The sequence below is a fragment of the Tursiops truncatus genome, chromosome 15 (genome assembly GCF_011762595.2).
Source record: "Tursiops truncatus isolate mTurTru1 chromosome 15, mTurTru1.mat.Y, whole genome shotgun sequence".
NCBI classification, from domain to species: domain Eukaryota; kingdom Metazoa; phylum Chordata; class Mammalia; order Artiodactyla; family Delphinidae; genus Tursiops; species Tursiops truncatus.
In genome coordinates, this window is record NC_047048.1 from 68,675,852 (window position 1) to 68,697,198 (window position 21,347).

A 21,347-nucleotide genomic window follows, 5' to 3' on the forward strand; every position below is an offset into this window, starting at 1 on the left:
TCAAAGAGATACACGCAGCCCTATGTTCATAGCAGCACTATTCAGAATAGCCAAGGCATGGAAACAACCTAAATGTCCACTGACAGATGAATGGATAAAGAAGATGTGGTACATATATACAATGGAATACTACTTGGCCATAAAAAGAATGAAATAATGCCATTTGCAGTGACATGGATGGACCTAGAGATTATCATACTGAGTGAAGTCAGTCAGAAAGAGAGAGACAAATACCATATGATATCACTTACATGTGGAATCTAAAATATGACACAAATGAACTTATTTATGAAACAGAAACAGACTCACAGACATAGAGGACAGACTTGTGGTTGCCAAGGGGGAGAGGGGGTGGGGAGGGATGGATTGGGAATTTGGGATTACCAGATGCAAACTAGTGTATATAGAAACAACAAGGTCCTAGTGTATAGCACAGGGAACTATATTCAATATCCTGTGATAAACTATAATGGAAAAGAATATGACAAAGAATGTATATATATAACTGAATCACTGTGCTGTTCAGCAGAAATTAACACAACATTGTAAACCAACTACGTTTCAACAAAATAAATTAAAAAAAATAAGAAAGGCAGCATAGCATGGTAGTTTCATGCATGGACTCTGAATTTAAACTGCCTGGGTGTGAATCCTGGCTCTGTCCCTTTTAGGCTGTGTGGTCTGGGGCAGGTTACTTAACCTCCTTGTGCTTCTATTAATTTTTGCTGTTAAATGGGGATAACAGCATTTATATTACAGCCTTGCTGTTAGGGTCGTGAGTTAATATATGACAGTTATTATGTATCAGGCACTAGTCTAGGATTTAACATATATGTCTTTGCTATTATTATTATTTTGTTATGTATCTGGAAAGCATTCATTGAGTGCCTACCATGATTAAAAAGTCTGTTTTGGCCATCACGGAGATCCTGAGATGGGAAGCCCTTCCCTCCCCTTTGCTTTCCTGCTCTGCCTATAAATGTAGTAACTGAGCCCTTCTCTGAGCCGTGAGGGGTAGGAAGGAAGATGAGAGGCACAAAGAGCTCTCTGTTCCTTTGAGTTAAGATGGACAGTGATTCCCAGGCTCACAGGAAGAATTAGACTATGGGAGTCTTCTTGAGTAGGCTTGAGAATAGAAAATAGTACCCTACAGTGTGGAAAGATGCCGTTTCTCAAGTCCATCCTCTTCTGTCATCCCCACATCATTCCTTCTTATAGCCTTCATCCTCCCTGATCTGGGCCAAGACAATAGCCTCATGCTGGCCTCCCTGCCTCCAGTCCAGTCCCAGAGTCCATCTGCTTCCTGCCAGAATGAACTCCCCAGCGTACATCTGATTATGTTGTTTCCCCGCTTAAAAGCCTGCAGTGGCTCCCCGTTTCCTGGATGTCCAAATGCCTTAGCTTGGGACTAATCCCGTCTCCATCCTCATCTCCAGCCTCATTTCCAGTTGTCCCTCTCCGGGCCCTTCCATGTACCCTTTGCCCCAGCTTCCCACACTGCACTTCAAATGAGCCCTCCTTCCTCCTAAGCCCTGCAGGGATTGGTAGATGCCCAGTTAACACCTTTACAATGTACGTTGCAACAAGTTTTTTTTTTTTTTTTTTTAGTATTTTCTCCTTCTGGGCCATGGGACAGGCCACCCAGAGCTGGGTATAGTTTTCAGCAGAGACTGGTCGGTGGCAAACATGCATGAATATGTCTCTGAGGTGAGGTTGGGGCATTCCCTTAAGGCCTTAATTGGCAGACAAAAGGCAAAAGACAAAATGCATGGGATTTGGAAGATTCTAACACACTTCAAAGTCAATGGGATGAAATTCTGAGCAAGAAATTCACATTTCAATTGTGGGAGTCAGACGACTTGGTTTCACTATTTTGTTCATTCGTTTGCTCACTCAGTCCTTCAATATTCAATTGACAGGTATTAATTGAGCATCTACTACTCTGTACAAGGCACTGGAAGTACAAAAGTGGACCTGATGGATGTGGGCTCAGATTCTGAGCAGCTTGTAGACATCAACAAACTGGGATAAGGGCCACCAAGAGCAAGATGTGCCAGGAGGCCAGAGAAGTGTTCTCTGAGGTCATGGCAGTTGAACTGGCCCCTTAAGCCTAGTTTGGGCATCTCAACATCCCTGTTATTCCCATTTCATCCCTTTAGCAATATTCTCAGTTTTCCTACCACCCTCCCCACGGCTCACTGGCTGTCTTGCTCTTCTTCAGAAGCAGCCATCATGTTTCCACCTATAAGCCTTAGCACTGGCCCCTACCCACGCCTGCTGTGCCTGTCCCCACATAACCGAGTGGTTTGCTCTCCCCTTCCATCCAGGCTTCTGCTGGGATGGCAGTCACCTCCACAGTCAGCCCTTACCTGCCCACCCTGACATCCTTGGTTCTTTTTGCTTTCTCTGGTTTACTTCTCTTCAGGGCACTCACCACCAAAGTCTTTGTTTATTTACATGCTTATCATCTGTTTTCCCAGTCGAATGAGAGCTCCAGCAGGGCAGGGCTGTAATGGGCTTGCTCATGGCTGTGTCCCCAGCATGGAGAAGTCTGCCTGGGCAGTCAGCCCCGATAAATGCATACAGAATGAACGCATGCATGCTGCGTTCCTGTCCACACGTGGCATCCAAGTCAAGAGACCGTCTCTGGCCTCCAGGAACCCACGCAGTCCCCAAGAGAAAGCATTCTAACCACCTGATTCTTCAGCAATGGAGACGAGAGGAAACGTACCGCTCACCTGGGGCTGCTCTGGGGATTTCCCAAGAGCTGGTACAGAAAACTTCCTAACCTTAAAAGAACTTTGAGTTCACTTAAGTCCCACCTACACAGCACGCACATGGACTGCAAACCAGTACTGGGCCTGCCTCCAGCTGCCTGTGAGCAATGGGAAAGAGGTTTGCATCCAACATGCATTTATCTCACTCCGCGCCCATGCATCTGTTACTTATTGGGGACCCAGAGACGATATTTATTTCCAGACTGGTAATTTATAACAGATTCAAGTGGCCAATACATTCTCGGGTGTGCAAACAAATGTGCTGGAGGTATGGTTCAGACAGGAGGAGAACCACGGCCTCTGGAGGCCTTACAGGGCTGGCCCCATCTAGCTCATTATCCAAATGGAGTTGTTTTAATGACTCGTCAAGATCCAATTGTGGATAAATGATTCTAGCATGGGCAGTTAGCCCTCTGGAGTACAGGGAGGATTTTGGCTGGGTGGAAACCAGAGCCAAGGGGTGAGCCCTAGACAGCTACCTAGGGTGTGTCTGCCAGGAATCCCCACAGAGACCCTGGGAATTCTGACTTTGCTGGAGTGTACAGGGGGTCACAACTGATGTGATCGCCCTCCCCTCCACCCTGTACTGCTCGCGCTGTGCTAAAGGAGCCCATGCTTGGTGTCTTCTCTGTCCCTCCACTGACTCTCTATTCCCTTCCCTGCTCTGCTCGTGCCCTGGGAGGTTGACCTGTATGGAGGACACCACGGGCTTCCATACCCTCCAGCTGCTAGTTGGGCTTGGTCAATGCGGAGCAGAAGCAGGAGCTCAGAGGCCATTGGGAGGTTGGGGTGTAGGTTCTTTTGGGTCTCTCCCTATCAGGTCACCATGGCTTGGCCTTGACTTTCCATCAAAGGCTACAGCTCCAATCACGCAGCCCCCTGCTTACAGCTACTCTCCCTGCTCTCAGGAGCTTGAGAGCTTCCTGTTGGTTCTAGCCTGGGGATACTGAACTCCTGCCACTTTGCCTCCCCCTTTAGTTTCCTTTAATCCTGTTCCTACTGTTATTAAATTCCCTTTGAGTGACCTTCTGTCTCCCAGTGGGACCCTGACAGATAGACACTTCACATCAGTTGTCACATTCTTACGGGTTGGCATCATCCCATTTTACAGACATCAGAATGGGTAAATAATCTGCCTAAGATCATAGGCTAGTGAGCAGAAAGGCCTGGATTCAATGTGGCCTCTGTGAGGACTGAATTCATGTCACGACTTTGGTCTCGTGAGCCCTTGACTCTAACCACAGCACAGAGTCCAGTATCACTTATTAAGACAGCATCTAGCAGAGACTTTGGCCTGTCTGCACAATCTACTTCCTAGAGAGAGGGAGAAGGTGGGCAGAGAACTGGATTCTAGCTGTGTGACCTTGAGCAAGCCTCTTAACCTCCACCCCTGGCCTCTTATCCTTAAAGGCTCTCAGAATGCATTGTGATGATAAGAACCTGGTAGAAACGGGTGCTGTTATTAGTGCTGGTGTTGCAGAGATTCACTTGCATTTAAAGCAATTTCCTTTGTTGCCTATAAAATACCAAAGTGCATCTTGGCTCTGACCGCAGTCACATCCTCCCTCAACTTTGGATTGTCTATCCAGGAAAATGCCTTTTGCCGGAGGTTAGCACTCAGGCAATGAATGCCAGATATGGCAACTTGGGCCAGCAGACCCCTCGTGGGCATGGCTGTCAGGGCTGCCCCATCCACTCAGCCTGAGTCAAAGTCGAGGAGAAATGGAAGGAACCAACTCAGTTTGGTTCCGCATGCGCTGCTCGAGTCCCCACTGTGTGCTGCGTGCAAGGTGGTGTCTTTCGAGTGGGTGAGGAGGGACAGGACCAACAGCCCTGGCCTGGGAGTCATTCGGGTCTGGTTTCTAGCCTGCTTCTGCCAGGGAGCAGATGCCCACACTCAAGCTGTGCAATCTCTTTAAACCTCAGCTTCCCTATCTGGAAAATGGGGGTGGTCACCTATCCTAGAGGGCTAGTGGGAGGTCTCAATAAACAGATTCATTTAAAACCACCCCTCACAGGGCCCAAGAGCGACTCATTTAGAGCCCTGGGCTGTTGTCATTGCATTACCGTCGTTATTAAAGCCAGCAGGGCATGGTTGGGGAGGCACCGCCAATGCAGACTCCTGCTGTCCCCTCCCTCACATCCTGGAGAAGTTTCATAACCTTGAGAGCCCCAGTTCACTCATCTGGAAATGGGTAGTAATGGCATTTACTTTGTGAGTTGTGATACTAGTTAAGGCAATGTTGGTACACTAGAGGTGATCAATAATTCTTAAGCCACCATCGGTCCTTCTTGCCTGACTACCATCGGCTGACTCTCACTCATTGGCTAAAGCAGCACTGTGTCACCTCCTCCAGGAAGGCTTCACTGACCACGCCACTCCCACCTTGAGGCTTTGATTTTCCTTTACGTTCCCATGGCCCCTGCTCTTCGAGGGTCTCTTTTCTTATCTGACTCCCTCACCAGACTTGAGTCCCTTTTAAGGTCTGTGTTTCTGGCACACAGTGGAGGATCTGCTGTGTGTGAGAAATGAATACTAGATGCATGAGGGACAGGCTGAAGGCATGATGGGTGAATGCTGAGTGCTTTCTCCAGGTTGGAGACAGGCTGCTCAGAACTGGCCATCTCCTTGTGAATTTTCTTGTTAACCAGAGTCCAGGCGGAGAACCATTCCAGGTGTTTCAGACAGAGGGAATTCAGTACAGGGAGCTGGTTATACAGGTGATGGAGGAGCTAAGTTGCAAAACGGAACAGTGAGGCCACCCAGAGATCAGCAATGGCAAGAGGATGTGGTCACCCCTAGAACCAGCAGATAACGGGAGACAGAGAAGTCGCCAGAGCCCAGGAGCTGGGGCCACCTTGTCGAGGCTGGATCACTCTGGTGGCCCTGCTTGATGCAGCCGCTGCTGGAGCTGCCACCCCAGGAGACAAGAGAGGCAGATAAATACGACGGCGTCTCCCTTCCCATCACCTGCCAATCTCCCATCGCACCTTCCTTAAAGGGTCAGCTCGCTCTCCTCCCTGCACACATGCACACACACACACAGACGCACATGCACACACGCACATACACACCACACACACACACACGCACACACACACACGCACACACAGACGCACACCACACACATACACGCACAGACGCACATGCACACACACAAACACACACACGCACATGCACACACGCACATACACACAAACACACGCACACACAGACGCACATGCACACACGCACATATGCACATGCACACACGAACATACACACAAAACCACGCAATGCACACACGCAAACATGCACACACACGCAAACACATAGAAACATGCACATGCACACAAACGCACACACGTGCACGTATGCACATGCACACAATGCACACACAAACATGCGCACGCACACAGACACACGCATACCAGAAACACAAAGCAGAACAGGGAAGGGCAAGGAATAGATCTGAGGGCAAACAGGCAAATGCCTAACACAAGGCTCAATACACAATGGGGAATTCAAAGGCATGCCACAGTGCCTTATAGCTTGTCTATAAAAACACTTGGGAGTCAGAGGCACCAAGGTGGATCTCTGAGCCTTTCGTCAAGGTTCTTGGACCCCTAGCTGAGGTCCTCAGAAGCCTGGCTTGCATTGGTCATTCTGGGATGTCTCTCTGGTCCCAGTGACCATGCTTCCCTTTTACAAACTCTCTTACTTCCGTGTAAGCCCGTCTTGGCTCCTGTTGTATTTAGTTCCTTCCTCCATATTCTCTGGAACACTGAAGCAGCCCCCTTTCCTAATTGGGGGTCTTATTCCCAGACCCTCTTCCCTCTCATCGATCTTACCCTGGGTAACAGATAAATCATCCCAAAGCTCAGCTCTGAACCGGTCACCTCCTTGATCAAAAACTTTCCAGAGCTTTCTCTTGCCTACAAAATAAAGTCTGACTTCCAACGTTTGATCACAAAGCATCAGTGATCTAGCTCCAACCTTATTTTCCACTATTCCCATTATAGAGTCTCTGCTCCCCTCGAACTGAGCTGCTACTTACCCTCTGCTACATCTCAGCTTGTGCTTTTCTTTGGCAGAGGCCCATCTTCCCCCTCTTTGATTTTAAATTCTACCTGTGCTTGATGTTTCGGTTCACATCACACTTCGCATTCCTGATAGAAGAGTGACTTTTTCCCTCCCACCTCTGAATCCCTGTAGCATTTTATCTGAACTCATGACACTCACCACTTTCTAGTTTGCCCTGGAATCATTGATGTGCACAGCTTATCTTCCTGCTAAGGTTTCAGAGGGTAGAGACCATGGCATTTTTAGCTTTATGGTTCCTATAGCATCCAACATACAGTAGGTATTCTGAAATTTTTGTTGCATAAATGGCTGTACCTTCAAATAAATGAATGAATGGGTAAACGGACATACATACAGAAGAATGAATGGGTGAATGAACAAGACTGGCGATCCTGGGTTCCCACAGAGCAGGCGACTCCAGCCAGCCTGAAAGTGGATGCAGCTTGAGATGGCTAATCAGCTCGGGTTACACTAGTTACAGGGAGGAGCCAGACCCTCTGGACCTGTTCTAGGAGGGCCACTGTCTGGGGGGAGCGGCTGGGGACACAGCCACAGATCTTGAGCCCACTGTAGCCAACCCCAGAACCCAGCTGCCCAGCCCCATGGAGAGCCTCACATCAATGTAGTTGGCGTTGATGTAGTCGGAGTGTGGGTCTCCATCCAGCACCAGCAGCCTCACTCGAGAATGGTCATCTGCAGAGAGAGAGCAGAAAACAAGGGGATGGGTGATGAGAAGGCTTCGGGTGAGCTCTGCCCTGCTTCAGAGCCACCGTTTATCAATCATCATGTACCAGGCACCATGCTACTGACAGACACGCTCTCATTTAACCCCTAGCATCACCCTCAGTTATTATCCCCATTTACGGATGAGGAAATTGAGGCTTAGGGAGATTACTGTGCCTAAAAAAAGGGCTTGTATATGCTTCTTCTCTTTTTTTTCACCTGCCCTTCTGATTCTGGTTTTGTCATTACCTACAGGGGAGAGTGACCTGCTTCTTTAAATCTTAGTGATTTTGTCATTAAAATGGGGATGGAGATGCCTTCTCCAGAGGACAACACAGGAAAGACCATATGAAAACACTCAGGAAGCGAGAACTGTTAGATCCAAATTAATAGGCCCCATTTTCAGGCTTGCTTAAAACTGGCACATTTACCTATTTTCCACAAGTGCACAAATGCTTGCCTTTTGCCTCTTGGAATATTGCTGCAAATAGACCGTCGGCCACATATTGTTATCAATATTATCATTCAAGTGAAGCCGACTAAATCATTAGATTAAAAGGCCATCAATAACTAAAAATTGTGTTACAGAGAATACCATTTCAAAAACGATCTAGGCACAAACAAGATTTGCAGGCTATAGTCAATGGCACTCTTACTTCAAATAACACCAAATTAAAATGATTAAAAGAAAAACCCATTACAGCAGAAGAATCAGGCTAATCCTTTACAGTCCATTAAAGTGAGCTCCGATATGCTAGAGGACACGCAAACAGAACACCTGGGTTGGGTCTGGTGGGGGGAGGGACTCAGCTTTCTGTCCCCATCACTATGCACGTATCACCGCGTGTTGCTGCATCCACTGGCCGGGCCACCTTACTCTAGGTCAGGGCTAGGGCTCCCCATAAGTGGACTGGAGAACTCTGGGCACCCCCAAGGGTTTCTGGGGATCACGGAAGTCGGGTCACCAAATCCCATTAGCTTTTTCCAGAACTTGGCAGTTTACAAGGCCACCTGTTACTACTACCTGGAACCCCCATGAACAGGGACATTAGGTGTTTGCTCCTTGTTCCAGCCTCTGCATGCACCTGTGACAGGTACTCAGTAAGTACTTGGTGAGTATATGAATGGATTATCTCATTGGACTCTCACAGGGACCCTGGGAGAGAAGTAAGAGGGATGCTGTTAACCTTTGTTACAAATGAGGAAACTGAGGCTCCCAAGGATTGACTGGCCACACGGCCAGTGGATGGTGGAGCTTGGAAGAGTGGGGTTCTCTTAACTCTGAGCTCAGACGCTCCTGATTCCCCAGAGGGGTCTAAGCAGGATAGTAGAAAGTACTTCGAGGGTACACAGCAGAGGGAATTAACGACAGAGGAGTGGTTACCTGGGTGATGGAAGGCTTGAGAGGCTAGAGGGAGGAGGGAGAAGTAACTCAGAGATAAACATCAACAAGGAGACACTGCCTCCCCAGGGTCGGTGGGACAGAGGGAGGAAGCCAGGGCACCAGAGCCCAGGGGTGGGGGCCACCTGTGGAAGCTGGAGCTGCAGTGGGCCTCTCTGGTGGGAGCTGGAGAAAAGGAGGAGACTCCCTCACTGTTCAAGAAGATGCCTCTGATTGGGACAGAGAGGGAGAAATACCCCGGCTTCTTCCTTTCTCCCACCTTCCAATCTCCCACCGGTGCACGTCATTGGCCAAGCAGCAGCCAGCCGACAAGAGAGGCTGAGAAATGCAACCCGCAAGGGTCAGATCCCTACGATGGGAAGTTGAGCGGGAGAAGGCAAGGAATGGGACCAAGCATGGACGAGCAGGCCGGGGCTGGACAGGACACCGCCCCACCTCCATTCATTCATTCACTAATTAATCAATTCAAAAATAGTTAAGTGAGCATCTGCCATGCGGCAGGCACTGTGCTAGATACTGAGCTACACTGGATGCCATGTTTCTCACTCATCGTGGGGAAGAGATTCCGTGGAATCAACCAGAGGGAGTGGGGGGGAGGTCTAAGTGATCCCTTTCGGTGGGTGGCGGAGTGGGGTGTGAAGTGGGGAAGGAGTTTGAAGCTAATCTTTATGGAGTTGATGGTAGATACCAGAGGCTTCACATACATTATCTCACTCAATCATTTATTCCTCCAAATTGCTCCACAGATTATTATACTAATGATGTAGTATTTTTATTCTTCCCATTTCACAGATGAAGAAACTGGGGCTCAGAGAGATTAAGCAAGTTTCCAACATTACACAGCCTACAAGTGGCTGGGATTCTATCTTAGGACTGTCTGACCCTGAATCCCTGCTCCGTTCACACGATGTGCTGTCCCTGGACTTCTAGCATCTCGCAGGTACTGCAGTCTGTGCAAGTGTCTGGTCCCCAGCTCCTGCAGTGGGACGTCCTGGGGCACATCCACCCAGCAGGGGTTCAGACAAGACCCAGCAGCTGACTCTGAGCTCAGACTGTTAAGCCTTGTTACCAGCGGTTACCAAAACTGTAAGGCTCAAAAATGTGAAAAATGTGTAATGTGTTTCCACTCATTGGTCTCACTAATGACTCATCGATTCAAAAAATCTCCTTCATTTATTGAATTATGCCTGCCCTTGAAGTCTGAAGCACTGGAAACAGATATTCTGGTGTAAAACGTTGAAAGGGAATTTTCATTAATATAAAACGAAATTGAAAGTCTGAAAGCAAATATGATTAACAAGAAAAAGAAAAGAAACAAACATTTCTTTTAGTTAAATATTCTTAAAGATGACAGGTGCCTCTAACCACAAGATGATGGCGTTTGTCACTATCACCTTTATTCATTTATTAAGAACAAATTCACTGAGCACCTACTACACACAGGCTTGTTGAAGGGACTTGGAAAGTATTTTCCAAGTGCTCAGGGAGTTTGTCAATGTAGTGGGGGAGACAGACTGTACAGAGAAGTGAAATTTCAAGGTCTAGAAAGTGGGGAGGGGACTAGAGGGCTTTGCGAAGTGATATGTGAATGAGGAATTGAAAGTAAGCCTTGACCAACGGACAATGAGGAAGGGTCTTTCCGTCAGAGAGAACAGCAAGAGAGCAGAGGTCCTGGAAAAGCACACTGGCGACCTGCAAACAGTTTCTTGTCTTGTGAACATGGAATGGGAGGCAATTAGCAGTGGGAGGAGGTAGGTGGGGGTTAGATTGAAGAGGGCTTTCTATGCCCTATCCAGGTACTTAGATGCAAGTCACCATGCCGGGCTCTGCAGAGCATCCAAATAGAGACTATCTTCTGAGACTGTGAAAGGGTACTTTAGTACAAAATGATCAAGATTTACGATTTACTCCCACATGGGCTAACCTGTGGCAAGTAGGACAGCAGACGTGGTGATGGGAGGTCTGAAGCTCTGGATCAGATCTGGGTTCAGATCTTAGCTCCATCACTTAGCAAGTCAGTTGATCTCTCTAAGCCTTGGTTTTCTTAGGAAAATGCTATATGGCTCAATACTATATAGCTCACAGAATGTTGGGAGGATTAAATGAGAAAATGCAGGCATGAAAAGTGTGAGGACGTTAAGAGAATGAAAAGATGAGCCACAGATTGGGAGGAAACGTTTGAAAAAGACTACCCGATAAAGGAGTTGGATCCACAAGTATACAAAGACCTCTTAAAACTCAACAATAAGTAAACAACCCAATTAAAGAATGGGCAAATGATCTGAACGGACACCTCACGAATAAAGATATATGGATGGCAAATAAGCATATGAAAAGATGTTCAGTATCATATGTCATTAGGAACTGCAAATTAAAACAACAAAAAGATACCTCTACTCACCTACTAGAATGGCCAAAATCCAGAACCCTGACAACACCAAATGCTGGCGAGGATGCAGAGCAACAGGAATTCTCACTTATTGCTGATGGGAAAGCAAAATGGTAGAGCCACTTTGGAAGACAGTTTGGAAATTTCTTCCAAAACTAAACACACTCTTATCATATGATCCAACAATTACTGTCTGGTATTTACCCAGATGAGCTGAAACTTACATCCACACAAAAACCTGCACATGAATGTTTATAGCAGGTTTACTCATAATTGCCAAAACTTAAGAAAAACCAAGATGTCCTTCAATAGGTGAATGGACAAACAAGTCATGGTACATCCATGTCTTTGGTAATATACAGAAATGAGTTCCTAAACCAGGAAAGGACATGGAGGAAACATAAACGCATACTGCTAAGTGAAAAAACCCAGCCTGAAAGGCTTCATAGTGTATGATTCCAACTCTATGACATTTTGGAGAAGGCAAAACTATGGAGGCAGTAAGAAGATCCGTGATTGCCAGGGACTTGGGGGGAGGGATGACTAGGTAGAGCACAGGGAACTTTTAGGGCAGTGAAACTTCTGTATAATAAATACTGTAATTGCGGATATGTGTCACTGTACATTTTTTAAATCCTACAGAACTGCACAACACAGAGTGGACTCGAAGGTAAACTATGGACTTTAGCTAGTAATAATGGATCGCAAAGCACAGGGAGATTAGCTCGGTGCTTTGTGACCAGCTAGAAGGGTGGGATAGGGAGGGTGGGAGGAAGGGAGATGCAAGAGGGAAGAGATATGGGGATATATGTATATGTGTAACTGATTCACTTTGTTATAAAGCAGAAAGTAACACACCATTGTAAGGCAACTGTACTACAATAAAGATGTTGAGGAAAAAAAACTAAACACTAAAAAAAAAAGAAAGAAGATGTGGTGTATATCTATGTGATGGAATATTACTCAGCCATAAAAAGAATGAAATTTTGCCATTTGCAACAACATAGATGGACTTGGAAGGTATTATGCTAAGTGAAATAAGTCAGACAGAGAAAGACAAATACTGTATGATATCACTTATATGTGGAATCTAAAAAATACAACAAACTAGTGATTATAACAAAAAGGAAGCAGACTCACAGATACAGAGAACAAACTAGTGGTTATCAGTGGGGAAAGGGAAAGGGGAGAGTCATTATAGGGGTAAGGGATTAAGCGGTACAAACTGTCATGTATAAAATAAGCTACAAGGATATAATGTACAACACAGGGAAAATAACCAATATTTTATAATAACCATAAATGGAGTATAACCTCTAAACACTGTGAATCATTATACTGTACACTTGTAACATACAATACTGTACATCAACTAAACTTCAATAAAAAAATGAGATACTATCTTATAAAAAAAGGATCAATATTGGTTCACCAATTGTAACAAACGTATCACACTGATGCCACATGTTAATAACAGGGGAAACTGAAGGGGGATGGGAGGTAGGAGTAAACAGGAACTCTCTGGACATTCCGCTCAATTTTTCTGAAACTAAAACTGCTCTTAAAAAAAGTGTGAGCACAGTGCCTGGTATGCAGCAGGTGCTTAATAAATGGTGATTCTGGGCTGGATGTGAGGCAGGCAGTGAGCTGATGGCGGAGACGGTTAGAAACTTAGTGCTTCCCATTTGCCCTTCTGTACAAAATGTAAACCCATCTTTCTACAGAGGCAAAGAGTTACTGTGTATATTCATGAAAGGGCAGAATTCAGCTACAGGTCCACCAGAAAGGCATTGCAAGGAGTAGGACTGCCTTCATGGTTTATTTATTCCTTCTGGGAGACGCTAATATTATTCTGTGTCCCCTTCTCCTTCTAACATTATATAATTAGAAGGATAAAAAAAAACGTGTTTATCCACATGCACATGGAGAAAGATGGGGCAGTGGGCGATGTAAAGGAGTTTATACAAAGTAATTTACAAGCAGCCCAGAAAGTTCATTATGCTCTATCTACATTTTGCAAGCTTGAGAAACAGCTAATCTGGTATTCCTTGTTTGATATTCAAGACGAGTGAAGAAGTCACATAGAGGAGAAATAAACTCCTCAACGGTGAGGTAAGAGGAGGTGCAGGAGCCCGGCTTCACCCGGCTCTCAGCTGAGGTAGGAGGTGGGCCAGCACTGGCTTGCACGGAGGAGGAGAGAACCAGTGGCCACTGGTAGAGAGAAGGCATAACTGCAAAGACCCAAAGAGCTCCCTGGAACGCAACTCAAGGGGAACAGAAACATTGCCCCTCTAGAATCAATCTGTTCCTTGTAGTTTTCGAACAAAGCCCAGTGGTAGGTTGTAAAAGTTTAACAAAGAGCTCTCTGGAGGAAGAAATGGCCCTGATGGGTAACATCTGATTTCTGTGATATAAATACTCCCACCATGACTGATTTCAAGCTACCAACGTGGTATCAACTGGCTCACAAAATTCCTGAAAAATTTAACCATCATCTCCTGCAAGCTGGTATGAATCAGTTGCAAGACATCACTGACAGAGAACAAAGCCTGACCAGACCCCACAATGCCTTGCATGATCTGGTTTGGGACCTATTTCCCAAGTCCAGCCTCATGCCCCCCTCCCCACATATGACTGAAAACCGTGCCCTTCTTTCTGTTGCTCAAATGCATCATGTCTGCTCTGACCACAGGGCCTTTGCACATGAAAGGAACGCCCTCAACCCCATAAGGCTGGCAACATCTCATTCTTCAGCTCAATCTTCTTCCCTCAGGAAGCCTTCTATGATCTCTCCACCCCAGGCTCTAATAGCTCCCTGTACTTGTCTTCAGAGCTCTTAGAGCAGTTTTATTTCTGCGACGATATGACTAACCCACGGCTCTCCTTCGCGCCCTATTTAAGAATGGGCACCCTATTTACTGAACTCCTCTACAGTGTATGGCACATAGTAAGTGCTCAATAATTATCTGTTCAATATATGAATTCATATTTGTGTCTGAAAGGCTGAGAACCAGAAAGGAGCCGGTCCCTTGCTTTCAGCCATACAATTGATTTTAGGTAACCTGGCTTGGGACCCAGGCTCTTTCCTCTACACAAGGCTGGCATAGTGTGCCTGGATCCTGTGCTCAAATTCTTCCTCGCCTCATAGCTGACCCCTCACCCCACCTGCAGACCCAAGACTGGCAGCCAATCATTGCCTTCGGCACGAGAGAGGGAGGGCTTGGGAAGGCTCTGAAAGCAGACCTGAGGTCTGTCACTAACTCTATCACCCGGAGCAGATGATGTACCTTCCCGGGCCTCAGTTTACCCAATGACAACATCAAAATCCTCTCCACCTTTGCAGACTTGTTGCAAGGATGAAAAGCAGTTAGATATGAAGGCACCTGGTGTATTGTAAGAGATCAATACAAATGTGTAAATTCAGTTTTATTGTAATTCTAGACCAGTGGTTTTCAAAATATAGTTCCTTGGCCAATAGCATCAATGACATCTGGGAACTTGTTAGAAATGCAGATACTGGAGTCCCAGCCCAGACCCACTGAATCTGAAACTCTGGGGTGGAGCCCAGCAATCTGTATTTTAACAAGCCCTCCACGAGATTCTGATGCACACTCAGGTTTCCATGTACAGATCATCTGATGTTCAGTTATTTAGCACAGGGGGTGCCTCGGCTATTCAATTTGTCTTGGGAAAGACCAAAGGTTTTTACTGGAATTAGGCCGTGAGACTAGAGACTCACCTGTGCTGGGTGTAAGGAACAGAAATTTATCTTTGCGGAGTGCATCAGATGCTGCAGGCACCATTCTGGAAGCCTATGGATGCCATGCCATTTGATTCTCGTCATAACCCATTCTGTGGCTGAGAAAATCAAGGCTCCAAGCAGTTTAACAACTTAGAAGGTGTAAGGCTGACAGCTTCCTTGTAGAGTAGTGGGGTCCCTACCTCTCTGGGAACCCCAAGATGCACTGCCGCTACACCCCTCCATGCCGGTTCTGACTCTGACACTGTGTCCCATCCCACTGTGTGTCCCACCCCCCATCCCTGGCCATGGGAGAGGATTCAGTGTCCTCCCATGCACAGGTCTAACTCTCAAAGCAAACCACAGTTCCTCCTCCCTCCTCCATCATCAGAGGTAACCCATTAAGTCAGTCTTCTCAAGTCACATCCACTTAGAGAATCACTTCAGAGAGGTGGGGCGGGGAAGACAATATCATTTGGATACAGGATGTGCTTTCCTCCTGTCTTCTGGGCACTGAGGAAGGTAAAGAAAAGGTGCAGTTTTTCAGAGAAAAGAGATCTGACTCATTACAATGAATTGTGGAGCTGAAAAATCATTTCCTAGAAGTACTGGAAATGTTAAGGTCATCATGTTGCACGAGTGGAGAGCGAGGATGCAGGTAATCCTGCCGAGACTGCCCAGGTACCCCACTGAAGCTAAAGGTCTCCTCATTCAATCTTGATTGAATTACCGTTACCAAGGTAGCAGGTGGCCTGGGGATGACAGAGAAACAGCCCGACATTCTGTGCGTCTCCTTGTGCTGCCAGTTCCCTGCTGACTGAGGATGGGCTGCTCCATTCTGCAGGGCCCCGTGAGGAGCTGCTCCAACAGATGAAAGTTTTGGGGCCACAGAGGGGACTTAAGTGTAGAGGCGCAGAGCACCGAGAGAAGTTAGGGGGACAGTGGCCCAGCTGATGAATTTGTGGATTCATCCTAAGCAGGATGTCCAGCCCACACCCTGCTAAGGGGACTTTCTGAAGAAAGAGAGGAAGGTTTCTGATCCGGATTCCTTCCGAAGCAGAAACTGAGACAAGGACTGAAGTGCAAGGACTTGCTTTGGGAGATGATCCCGGGAAACACCGGAAGGGGAATGGGAAGTAGGAGGCAGAAAGGAAGGAAACCGGTGAGGGCTGTGTCATCAAGCTGGGGCTTACTTTCTTACTTTCTCCTGCTACTCCAGGAGAGAGTGTGAATACACACCTCCAAGTTATTCCGCCTCAGCGGGGAGGGACCTGGGGAACTTACACCCGCACCCCCATCCGTCACAGATTGAGAGCCGCTCCTGGGGACATTTCTCAGCAGTCCCGGCAAGCAGGCAGAGAGGGCTCCAGTGACCGGAACAAGTCCTCTGACAAACAAGGCCACTGAAGGTTTCTGCACCAGGATCGCTCTGTAAGGCCCAGGCAGGAGCCACCCTCGGAGACGGCCAAGGAGAAGGGGGAGCTGGGAACAGTGAACAAGGCACCCATTTTGACATCCAGTACGGCCTCCCCAGAAATCAGCAGAGAAACAGCTCTGAGAGAAGCCCCTGAGCTTGATCTGAATCTGAGTTCCTTCCTGGAAGTGAAAACAGCCTCTCTGAAGAGTTCATCCTGATCTCCTGCTCTGAGGTCAGAGTCCTCAGCGCACACGCCCCCAAGAGCACAGATATGTCTAGATGCAGAGGGACTCCGTGGTAGGGAGCTCGTGGCATCCGGGCAGCAAGAGCCCGGAGCTCTGGTCCTGGTTGTCCTACAGACTCTGCGTGACCCTGGGCAGGGCTCTACATCTCTGGACCATTGCTCCTTGCCCGTGAACTCAAAGAGACTAGACTTAGTGTCATCTAGGTTTAAAAGGCTATACAACCAGGTTCAGAGTCAATATTTATTCATCTTAATTTGCACTCTTTGCACTGAAAGGTGTGAACCTGAGTGTCAGAGAGATGAAGTGACCTTGTTGAAGGTCATGCATGAGGTAAAGGGCAGAACTGAGACTAGCATCTGGGTCTGCTGGACCCCATGCCCAGTTCTCCAATGCACCTGAGCCCAGTGGCTTGTCTTAAATTAGGGGGTTAGAAGTCTCAGAAAATGAAAATGTCCTGGGTCTCTTGTTTGCCCTTCAGCCTTCCGCACCTGCCTCTCTAAACTGGAAGCTGATCCCTGTGGATAAGATCAGAGGTTTGTACGCTCAACTTTGCTAATCATCAGGGAAATGCCAATCAAAACCACAGCGTAATATCACCTCATACCTGTAAGAATGGCTATCATCAAAAAGACCACAAACAACAAATATTGGCAAGGATGTGGAGAAAAGGGAACCCTTGTACCCTGTTGGTGGGAATATAAATTGGTGCAGTCACTGTGGAAAAACAGTATGGAAGTTCCCCCAAAACCTAAAAATAGAACTACTAGATGATCCAGCAATTCCACTCCTGGGTATTTATCCAAAGAAAATGAAAACAGTAATTTGAAAAGATATACACACCCCAATGTTCATAGCAGCATTATTTACAATAGCCAAGATATGAAAGCAACCCAAGTGTCTGTCAAGAGATGAATGGATAAAGAAGATGTGGTATATATACACAAGGGAATATTATTCAGCTGTAAAAAAGAATGAAATTTTGCCATTTTCAATAGCATGGATGGACCTGGAGGGTATCATGTTTAGTGAAATAAGTCAGAGAGAGAAAGACAAATACTATATATTATCACTGAGGAATCTAAAAAATAAGACAAATGATTATAACAAAACAGAAACAGACTTGCATAGAGAACAAACTAGTGGTTACCAGTGGGGAGAGGGAAGGGGGAGGGACAAGATAGGGGTAGGAGATTAAGAGGTACAAACTACTATGTATAAAATAAATAAGATACAAGGACATACTGTACAGCACAGAGAATATAGCCAGTATTTTATAATAACTTTAAATGGAGTATAATCCAAAAAAATTATTGAATCACTATGCTGTACACCTGAAACTTATGTAACATTGTAAATCAACTTTTCTTTAATAAAAAGAAAAAGAAATAAAAGATGAGAGGTTCGCAAACCTGAGAGTGTATCAGTGTCACTGGTGGGCTGTTTACAACAGAGCTTGCTGGATGCCATCCCCAGAATGTCTGCTTTGACAGGTCTAGATGGGACCCCAAAATGAGCATTTCTAGCAAGTTCTCAGGTGTTGCTGCTCCAGGGACCACACTTTGAGAACCACTGGACTCTGTCTACAGATTCCCTTGTCCTCTGGCTCTGGCTGGGTTCAGCCACTGGAAAGCACTGGCAGAAGATTGGATTAAGTGGGGAGTGCTATCGAGGTACTTATTCCTTCAGCTCCCTTTTTTGGGGTCACCATGGGCTGGCTGCAAGGCCACTAAAGGTCACACCTCTGACCAGGTCCTCTTTCTCTGGGTCCTGGGAACCTCTTCTTACTGAATCTTCTGTGGCCTAGGCATGGCATTTAGCCCCAGGGTGCCACACTATTCCCTGTAGTCTCCCACAGCTAGCTCACATTTTCATTAAAGAAAAAAGTCACTTGATTAAATTATCCTCAAATCACACTATTTGAAGGTCCCATCTATTTCCTCCTGCTGGGACCCCGACAGATGCCAGAAGGGAAGACTCATTTGATAAAATCTGCACCCCTGAGATCACTTCCTCTCCTCTGTGTAATTTCCTTCCAGTCAAGGAAGCACCCTCTGCAACTTCCACATGGGCAATGCTTGGTATTCTTGAAATTTCCCCTTGTCCACCATACATACCCCAGGGCTACTTAAGAGTAAAGAACTCTTTGTTCTGTTCTCCCCATTCATTTCCTTTCACCTCCTTTCTTTTCTACTCCCTGGAAACCCCACTGTCTCTACTGCTAAATTCTGAACAGAATCGTTTGGAAGAAAGGGCTTATTTAGGCAAGGTTTCTCTTTCATTGTTTCATTGGCAGACTGTGCCCTCCCTCCTTCTCCTCCCCTTTCATCTTCTCTGTTGTCCCTGGCCTGGGCCTTTGTCCTCCACTCCAGCCTCCTAGTGCCCTGGGTTCCTTAAGATGCTAATCACACCCGCTTTTCTTTTTGCACCAAGAATATTTCTATTTATCAAGCCAGTGCCCACGACTTTGCCTCTGGGAGGGAAACGTACAAGGGCAGGAACACTTTCCAATCCTCGGGGCTGTTTCTCTGTTCCTTTCTTCATTTCAATTCCAGGACCGTTTTTTTTCTTTCTTGGTTCCCCTTTATGCCTTGCACTGCTCTTGCATGCACTGGCTACCGGGTCCAGCCACAATTCGCTGCAGAATTACTGACCCGTACATTAGAAAGGAGATTCAGGTTTCTTTAAACCCACCAAGACGGTATCATTAGGTGTCTGAATTTCCTCTGCCTCTGTTTGGGTTTCCCCGGAAGTAGATACAAGATGAGGATTCCAGTGCAAGCAGTTCACATAGGAAGAGAAGAGGACACCAAGAGGAAAGGGGGAGGGGAGTAAGACAGCCAAGAGAAGGCAGCCCACTCCCCATGGAAGCTCTGGAGAAAGGTGTGGAACACACAACCCAGTGAAGGCGAGGAAGAGCAGCTGGGCTATTTCATGGTCTAGGGAGAGACAGCTTTGTGCCTGGGCAGAGCACCCTGCCCCAGCTTTGGAGAAGGTCCTCAGGCAAAAAGATGCAGACAGGGCAGGACTGGGGGGAACCAGTGAGGCCCCAGGGCACACACTTTAAGGAGGCACTTGCTCTCAGGGTCAGGCAGGTGCAGGGTCAACAGCTGAGCCTGAGCAGACCCTGGAATGCTGGGTGCGTCGCCTGCCTCACCCTAGTCCCGGGCCTGGGTGCCAGCAGGAGTTACTGCACAAGGAGGCGGCGGAGCCATGGGGTGTAGATGGGACACGGACAGCACCTTCTGCTCCCTATGATGCAGTCTAATCCCTTTCATTGTTCTCCTTGCTGCCTGGAATCCTGCCTTCTCAGATGTGGCTCCTGAGGGGTATACGACTGTCCTCCTCTCTCCCTCCTGTGTCCCATCTCTCCACCCTCTTCCTTCAGGCTCAGAATGTCTTCCTTGATCAACTATCACTGTTCCTAGAGTCATCCTGATTCAGACTTCCTCCATCCATCCTTTCTGGGTGCTCTCTATTTTTGGGGGAAAGCCAGAAGGGAGAGACCCATGGCTCAAGCCCTTTGGGGCCTTGCAGGGAGTCCGTGCATTCCAACATTCAGTCCTGTCTACTGAGCAGCAGCCATAAGCCAGGTCTGGGGACACAGAAGTGCAAGAGAGCCCTAGCTCTGTTGTTGCAGGACACCTATTCTGGTGAGGAGATCAGGCAGCCAGCAGACAGTCATGCAAAGGCTCTCAGATCACGGTAGTGATGAGAACTAAGGAGAAGACATGCCTGGTGCTCTCAGAGTGAATAATGGGGTTCTGACCAAATTATAATGGTCAGAAGAATTCCCTGAGGAAGTGATACCTGAGCTAAGATCTGAAGAATAAGTAGAACTTAGCAGAGCAAAGAGAGGAGGGACGGGCATGTTGATAGAGAAGAGAATGTGCAAAGGCCCTGTGTCACGGATGAGCATGTAAAGTTCAAGGTACTGAAAGGCCGGTGGGGCTTAACCAAGGAGACTGTGGTGGAGAGGACACAGTGTGAAATGCAATGGAGAGAGGGCTGCGGGCCTTTGGAAAAGAAGGGCTCAACACTGAAGGAAGCCATTTGAAGGGTTTTCTGTAGGACAGTGACATGTTTCAATTCATATTTTGAGGACGTCCCTCTGGCTTCTGTTAGAGATCAGATAGGATACATTTGGGGGCCAAAGTAGATACGGAACAACCAGGAAGAAGGTGGGCAGAGGCCAGGTGAGATCTGATGATGGCTTGGGCACGGATGCTGAGCGCAAAGGGTGGGCAGTGGGATGTCCAGAAAGATACAAAGGCTTTCATCCTGGGCTCCTCAGGCTTTGGACCAGATACCTGGCCCGGCCTGGATGCCCTTGTCTCTCGAGGGACGGGGTCTCTTTACTGTGCTCTAATTGTTTATTTTTTCTATTATTATTTTCTCTTATACTATTGCATCATGATACCCATTGTACAGAGAGAAGACTAAGGTTTACAGTGAATACACAAGGTCTTCCAGCCTATAATTTAGTGGATCCCATCTGAACTCACCACCTGATATGGGGAACAGACAAGTGACCAGGTATTAGAGGGCACTAGTACACGATGGTGCTCAAGCAGAGGATGGTCAGAGCAAGCAGA

At 47.0% G+C, this 21,347-nt stretch overlaps 1 protein-coding gene across 2 annotated transcripts in view; it reads right to left on the minus strand.

Moving 5' to 3' along the window:
• PTPRT (protein tyrosine phosphatase receptor type T) overlaps positions 1 to 21,347 on the minus strand; it is a 1,098,787-nt gene that overhangs the window by 52,917 nt on the left and 1,024,523 nt on the right. For both annotated transcript variants that reach the window (XM_033841064.2, XM_033841065.2), the window contains one exon: positions 7,457 to 7,533. In XM_033841064.2, the coding sequence (XP_033696955.1) occupies positions 7,457 to 7,533 (77 nt within the window). The remainder of the gene's footprint in view (positions 1 to 7,456; positions 7,534 to 21,347) is intronic.